Consider the following 8,392-nt stretch of genomic DNA (forward strand, 5'->3'; position numbering starts at 1 on the left):
TAACATGTTTGTCATATCATGGTTTCTGTAACATGTTTGACATACCATGGTTTCTGTAATGTTTGACATACCATGGTTTCTGTAATATGTTTGAGATACCTAGTGTAATATGTTTGACATACCATGGTTTCTGTAATGTTTGACATACCATGGTTTCTGTAATATGTTTGAGATACCTAGTGTAATATGTTTGACATAACATGATTACTGTATCATGTTTGACATACCATCATTTCTGTAACATGTTTGACATACAATGGTTTCTGTAATTTATTTGACATACCATGGTTTCTGTAACATGTTTGATATACCATTGTTTCTGTAATATATTTGACATACCATGATTTCTGTAATATATTTGACATACTGCAGCTATGAAGATTTTGGTAAATGAAGGTCAAAAGTAAACTATGATGTAGACTATTTTGTTTTATTCATTTGAAGCAGAAAGAATATAGGTCACTTATCAATACTTCTGAATAGTGCCTTGAATAGTGTTTACACAAATTATAGTCAAATTATGATAAACCATTTGGTCTACCCATTGATTACTACATGTTACAAATGATTTGAACACAGGTCCTGAGAGACTCTCTAGATTATGTCTCTGGTTTACATATCATGTAAGGTTGTTAGATGGTAAAATTATATATTTAAACATTTCAGATGGATAGACCAAAATGGCAGACAATTGACCTTGAATATAAACAAAGTGAAAAAGAATTTTTTGCTTCCGAAAAGATTATTAGAAAAACAAACTTAAGGTGTATTCAATTAAGTTCAAATTTCTTTGAATTGCAACTCTTCCAGCATAAGTTAAAAAGATTAAACTCAGCATGGGACTAAATTTTTGGTATAAATTGCAATTCTAAGTCAATTTGAAATTCTCGAAATACATCTTCAATATAGCACTATTTATGGACATACACACTTAATACTTTATACAATTTCTTTTTTCAAAATTATCATCACAATTAAATTCTCCCAAAATTCCAGAATTCTATTGCCAAATTCCCCAACATCAAATTACCTTTGCTCTTAAAGGAATTGTAAAGAGGTTTTCTAAAGTTTTCATGTGTGTCAGGGACACTGTGAGAATCGATTTATACCCTTGCAAAAGTCTTAAAAATCCCTTTAATCTGGACCTCTTGGTGAATTCTATAAAAATCCTAAACAAATGATTGGATGCTATAAATAGAAAACCAATCAATAGCTACAATTCAATTTTGATATATTATTGCATAAATTTAAACCATTCCTCCATAATAGTAAATTTTAATTAATGAAAGCTTTATATCAAATAATTCATAACGAAGCATGCTGCAAATATTTGTAATAAATTCAAATTTTTGATGAAAATGATGATCACAAAATTATGAAAGAATGATTTGCAAAGAATTGGATGAATGGGCTTTGCAAATTCAAGAAATATTTGTAAAACAATACGAAAACGAATAATTAGCTAATACAATTGTAATTTCTAGAAATATTCAGTGACATGGTTTTCACAACCTTGTTTTTAAGAGGGTGAAATGAAAATGATCTAACTATCGAAATTTTGGTTAATGCCTAAACCTACATCCTTAAAGTGTTTTTTTTTTTACATTTGTTCATCTGATCTTGAAGTACCAAGAAATCAGTTATATTTCAAGGCTGTGTCAGATATAGAGCAATATAAACGTGGAAACTATATTTTCAAATGGATGGATGCATGAAACAAGGCTGAATATAATGGGGTAGTCTGTAATTTGCTAATCCCTTGATCTCATAAGTTACCATCTATTTCAAGGCCTATTTCAAAATGTTGGAAAGGACATCTTCGATTGAAAGTTAAAAATGTCTTGGCTTCCGAAAGAATAATGGACATAATTTTCGTTCAATATCAGTACTATATTTTGCTTTTGAAACAAATGTGAAATAAGCTTTAGATGTGTGATCAACATCTACACGATCAAGCTATTATGAACTAATACCTAGTCTCTTTTCTTTTATTAATTTTCTATGACACAAGAAAGGTAACTATTGCACAGACTATTGCCTCATAAGATGAAGTTAGTAATAGCTTGACATTATGTAGAGGAATTCTTTAACATGAATCAACAGAGAATGCAGACCTCTTAACTCACCCATTTAATTCAGCCTTAAAGAATGAGATATTTGTTCTGATAAAGTTATTGAATAATTTAGTCTATTACAATCAGGATATACGATTAAATGAGGAAAAGAAAAAATATGGTTGTTGCTCGTTGAACTTGCCTTACACACCCACATAACTTTTTATATGTTTGGGAATCTTCATCTTTCATTTGTTCTGTTGAGCAATTAACAATTTCCCAATCAAATTTAACGGAACTTTAAGGGCATCTCTGTGTAAATGCATTTATCTGTCCAACAGGATAGTTATTACCCTTATAAAGGACATTACATTTTACATTCTTATCCACATGCAGTGGCTTAAATGTGGAATTGCAAGCCAATAGGTAAGAATTTGATCCAAAGATGCTCAAGTTACCCTCTACCAACACTCAAAAAAAACCCCATAAGGCTGGTTAAAGAATATTTCTAGTCCAAAGAGATAATGTGACCTTAGGTGTAATTACTGAGTTTGCGAAACATAATAAAACAGGAAAATTTTGCAGCAAATGAAATCTTTTCCATATAATATGAATAATTAGGAAATTGGTCAACAGAACAAAATCAAAAAGTTAGATTCCCAAAAATAAAAGTTGATACATGAATTATCAATGTAAAAATTCACTGGTCTTGTTGCCATGGTGATACAATGATTCAAGATGGATGCCTTGTGACGGAATTGAGATTAGTAAACAACTATATATAGAGTTATGTCCATTGAATGAAAATAATGTCAACATTCATTCCAAGACCAGTGAATTTTCAGATATTTTTTTATTATTTTGGTCCATCAACTCTGATATTTCTTAAATTAGAAGCTGAGGAGACCAGTATATAAGATTTTGTTAATTTTGAGGTCTTCCGAATCCGCCTCTATTTCCTCCTCGAGCATTACCTCCCCTTGGAGGTCCACCACGTCCCCCACGAGGACCACCACGACCTTGATAACCTCCTGACTTGTAATCCCTTCCTTGGTAACCTTGGTAACCATCATTTCTGTTATATTCATTATTGCGCCCTTGATAACCTTGATATCCACCTATAAATTAAATAAGATAACATTGTTTAATGTGACATTTGGCTTTCTAATTGCGATTACTACAAAGTGCATGACAGGACGACATTTGGATCCAACATCTTCTATTTTCAGGAGAAATATGGCAACTCGACTCATGCAACTACATGACCATTTAGTTTTAAACTGTACTTCATTCCAAACAGTATCACAATATGTCTGTTTAATTAGATGTTTACTGAAATATTAGATGTCGAGACCAATTTTCAGTCAAAATGTTCCAAACTACAATTCCTATAACAACACATTTGGCAAAAATCCAGTAGTTATGTAGTCCAGTATAACAAGTCCTAGTGTTCAGATTAAACAATTCAGATTGTTGATAACAAATAATACTGACCTCTTCCACGTCCTCGGCCATATCCATTTTGATTTGAATCCCCTCGGTTTCTTCCACGATAATTATCACGATATATACCACGACTGTTACCACGGTAACTGCCATCATTCTGATTATTACCTACAATAACAGTAATGTGAAAATATCCATCACAAGTTCAGAATACCTCATTTTTAAAGAATGGAGATAGTGGGTATTTAAATCAACCAAGGAAATAAAACAAATTTTATGACTCTCCATTTTGATACATTATTGATATGACCAAGGTTGTTGTTCGGCCATATATTTGTAATAAGGTGTTCAAGATTACAATTCAAATCAGTTTCAAGAAGTAAAAAATTCTATACGGTAACCATTTTTTTAAACTGAGTAATTACTATAACAAATAGACTAGAGAGCTATTGTATTAGAGCTATATTTTTGCTCCAAACTACTATCAGAAATATAGACTTACCTTGATAAGAGTGACTATTGTTTTGACTATCAGAGTTATCTCCCCCTTGATTATACATGGAGGTAAAAACAGGTGCCTTGGCATTCATCGTGAATTTCTTATCGTCAAGATCATTTCCCTGAAACAAAAAACCAAACTAAAAAATCTTGAAACAAGAGCTACATCTTACAGTAGATGCAAATAATATTGATATAGATATACACTTCAAGACCTTACAATATCCCTGACAATATTTAAATAAAACAGAATACAAAGGGTGATTGAACTCCAACTGGTTGGTTAATTCAGTTATGGGATATGGGAAATAAGTGAAAACTAAGACATGCTGCAATCATCATAAATAAACCCTGTAGTGACAATCCGAACAACAAAGCGAAACCCAAACAACATATTCGCGAAATTAACAGCAGCTAATGAACTTCTCAATATTCACAAGAGGAAGTTTATCAATCATTGAGTAAATATTTCATAATGAAAAGTGGTATTAATTATGAAATATGATAACAGAGGATAAAACATTTCCACCAACTTGTTCTAAGGTTTCAGGATATGTAGACTGTTGATTTCCTATCATGCCATCTTGATACATTGCGTCCTCTGTTGGAAATGCTGTTGAATTGGCCCAGTTTTGATCTGAAGTCATGTTGTAACCATCATCAAAATGGGACTGCTCATTGTAAGGTTGATTATTATAGGTCGGTTGTTGGTTGTCTGGTTGGTTTGATAGAGGTCGTGTCATTGGTTGATTTGGTAACACTGCTACAATGGCTGGATCAGAATGAGCTGGAAACAGATTTGGTTCATAAGAAGCTGTTTCTCTATATATTAGATGTAAAAGGGACTGTTAAAATGTTTTTATATGCTTTTATGTGTATTTACTAGTGCTCGCATGATATATCAGTGAATCCACCCAGCACTAGTTTTTACACCATTCCAATTTTCATACTGCTTGGCAAAATATTACTCTTATGGACCTATGAATCTGTGAAGTTACTCATTAAAATATACAAACTTACAGTCAAATTCGAGCATAGAATCTTGCAGGAAGTTAAAGTTTCCCTGTGTAACAATGTCTTGTACAGGTCTGTTTTTAGGTTCTTCAATGGGTGCGTTAAAATACTGATTATCCATCTCCTGATTGGCCACTGGTAAAGTGGGCGGGACCGTAGGTTGCGACTCTATGACAGGATCAGAGAAGGTTGGTTCCACAGGGTCTGTATATTCTATGTTTTCTGTAGTAACAGGGGTCTCAATTTCCTGGTCTTTTTCAACTGACGTCGTCGAACTCTCAACATCATCTTCTTTAGGTACCTCTTCTTTTTCTTCTGCAAGGAAACATATCTTACAAATAAAGCCCTACTCAGTTTTAAACAATAGGAAGTCTTATGATGGCCTGGTCTGTATCACTGAGTTACTTCATCATATAGATTTCAAACATGAAAGTAACATTAAGTATCCCCCCCTCCCTTCAATCATCAATGACATGAAATTGGTGATAACAGCCCACATACTGGAACGTTAATCTTCAGAAGTTTAGAATCAAAATTTGTATTTTTGAAGTATTTTTATGCTAGACAGCCAAATATAGTTAAAATTGCTCTTTAACAACAAAAACAGCAAGTATTTAGATTACTGTATATATTATAAAAACTTACTTTCTGAGTCATTTTTCTCCACTGATTTTTCGAAATATCCACAATTATTGAGCAATGTAAGAAGTTCTTTAATCTGTTTATAAGTTGATCCCACTATTTCTTTGTGAGAACTGTCTAGTAAGTTTACTAGATGGACTGAAGCTGCCATAGTTTGATCTCTATAGTTATCTTTACTCTCCCTGGTTGGACAAATTAACTGGTAAAATTCATCCAGTTGGGTTAGGTTCTCTTCTGTGAATACCTACAGTTGGAAATTTGAATATAAATACAACATCAGATAGGTGATTAAATTGATAACATAAATATGCTGAATGTGGCTCATTTAGATTTTATCTTCATTTTTAGGTCTCCTTATGAACCTGATAAAGATATGATTTTGTAACAACATAGTTCAATAAAGTGACACACTTGTAAAATAATATTTCTAAGAATTATAGTTGGCCTATCTTTGAAGATTCAGCATTTAAAATATGAGAGCAATACATCCTGGATAAACTTATTAAACAATGCTATAACATGATTTACAAAATAGAAGGCCATTAATGAACAATAGAATTCAAAATAGAAATAAATCAACGAACAACTTGTTAACAGTTAACATGCTTAAAGGATTAGAAAATATTAAAATGACCACTTACCACAGCTCCATGGTTACCAGTCTGTAAATCACTACGTACAGTATCTGAACCTAAACTATCCAATAAACTCTGTAATTCTATCAACTCCTGTACTCTTCTCATCTCCATCACCCTCTTCTCCATTCTCTCTTTCTTCAACTTTTTCTTCTGTAGTCTCTCAGCCTGCAATAATATATATTTAATATGTGATCTTCATTGATGAAACAACTCATACGGTTCAAGATAGAGGGCTCATGTAGGGTGGGTGACACAACCCCTATCACATTTTAATTACAATTCAAAAATAAGTCAAAGTGTTTAAGAAGCTGCCACGATACTGAAGTACTAGCATTGCTCAATAATGAAACAAGTAAATATTTTATTTCTTATACCAGTTCTTTATGAGATGGTTGAAAAAACACAAGGATATTGATAGGTCGATGACAATAGAATTGTTGATTTTCTTATACAAACAAGCATATATTCTATAAAATTTCAAAGATGAAACTGTAACTCTAGATATTCTTAAAATGTAGACTTAAATTCTATATATTTCTTGATCTTTACTCACCTCATTTGAAATAGCTTCAAATTGTTTTTGAAGTTCCTGAGCAAATTCAAGATTATGAACAACTTGGTCATATCGAGCCACAGCCTCCTGAAAAGTTATAAATTATCATACAGTGGAGATAGAGAAGCATAGAATTACTGTCAAACCATTACTTTCATATGTTTCTTTGCTTTTAGTTAGCACTTTATAGGCATACTTTGAAAATGAACGTAAAATTAAATTCTCAACTTGGCTGAAAAGAATATAATATTAAATGACCAAATAGCTTAAGAGAAACAAAAGACTACCTGGTAATATATAAGATTGAGAGTGTCTCATATTTACCCTTTGTGGTGCTTCCAAACGATCTCCATGAGCCAACTTCTGCTTTAGTCCTTCAAGTTTGGCCTGTAAATAGTGAAAGATAAGATTTGAAAATATACTATGAAAAGGATATTTCCATATGGGTAGTATTGTAAAAGACATGGATAAAGTACAGATTTAGCAATGTGCATCTACAGCAGCAGTTCAAAATCAGATTATTTAGTAACAAAAAAGGAATCACTTGGCCTACAAATCTGGCCAAGTCAAGATCATTAAATACTTTTGCCATTTAGAAATAGGCTAACTAAGAAATATCCATTCAGAAATCACACTGACAGTAGGTAGGTGAGAAGGGAGTAGATCTGAAAAATAGACTAATAATAAATAATTTATTGATTGGTGTCATTTAACATTAAACATGACTCTGAGCATTAGGTGATGTATAATAGGCCTAATAGTTTCTCATGCTGACTAAGAGGATTTCTACTGAAATAACTAAAAATAAAACTAGCCCTTGATCTATACGGAAATCCTATCAACTTCTAAGAATGGCGGCCATTTTTAGATTTTTTCATCACAAAATAATTTTGTATTATCTCCTCAAAAATGTCCCCCCCAAAAAAAATACCGTGCAAATAGGCTAACTATTAACAAATCTAAGAGATGGCAAAGGAAATCTGATCAGGGGGCATCAACCATAAGAAATGTTTATTTTTTTACTAGACCTCCGGCTTCATTATCTTCAATGTTTTGTTTGGTGACACAGAATCATTGAATTCGATCAGTCGAAAATTGACAGTCATTTCCTCGGAAAAATGGAGATCAATTACAACATTTTCTTTACCTTTTTCTTCTCGAGGTTGCTGACTTTCCTGTCAACAACCGTGAGAACCTGTCTAAGGGGATCTTCCGGCTCATTTTGAGGTTTTTTCGCTGGTTTTTCTGTGGCGGCAGGCATTTTTCAACGGCAACAACAGCATAAAGACGACTTCACGTGGTTCGATTTGTCACAAATTTACCCGAGTCAATGAAATGCGGAATTGACCGGGACAGAAAGCAACGCTTTGTTTTGTGCTTCTGAAAAATTATCTTTTATCACAAACCTAATAGATCATATTTCATATATGAAAATATCTATTCTATAACTCAAAATAAAATTTCTTTCACAAAAATTTAATGAAAATTTAGCGAGTGCCTTATAGAATAAGGTAAATATTTTTCAGACAACAACTATTTTCTAATTA

The 8,392-nt window shown here is 32.4% G+C and overlaps 1 protein-coding gene across 1 annotated transcript; it reads right to left on the reverse strand.

Moving 5' to 3' along the window:
- Positions 1-404: 404 nt before the first annotated feature.
- Positions 405-8,165, reverse strand: LOTGIDRAFT_228465 (hypothetical protein). Its single transcript, XM_009053560.1, has 10 exons — positions 7,993-8,165; positions 7,170-7,232; positions 6,846-6,932; positions 6,296-6,457; positions 5,658-5,898; positions 5,019-5,327; positions 4,532-4,785; positions 4,003-4,120; positions 3,549-3,668; positions 405-3,172 (listed from the first exon to the last, which is right to left on the reverse strand). Exons 1-10 carry the CDS (start codon positions 8,104-8,106, stop codon positions 2,979-2,981), a joined length of 1,662 nt encoding a protein of 553 aa, XP_009051808.1. The 5' UTR covers positions 8,107-8,165; the 3' UTR covers positions 405-2,978.
- Positions 8,166-8,392: the final 227 nt, after the last annotated feature.

Source organism: Lottia gigantea, assembly GCF_000327385.1.
Source record: "Lottia gigantea unplaced genomic scaffold LOTGIsca_2, whole genome shotgun sequence".
Taxonomy (NCBI): domain Eukaryota; kingdom Metazoa; phylum Mollusca; class Gastropoda; family Lottiidae; genus Lottia; species Lottia gigantea.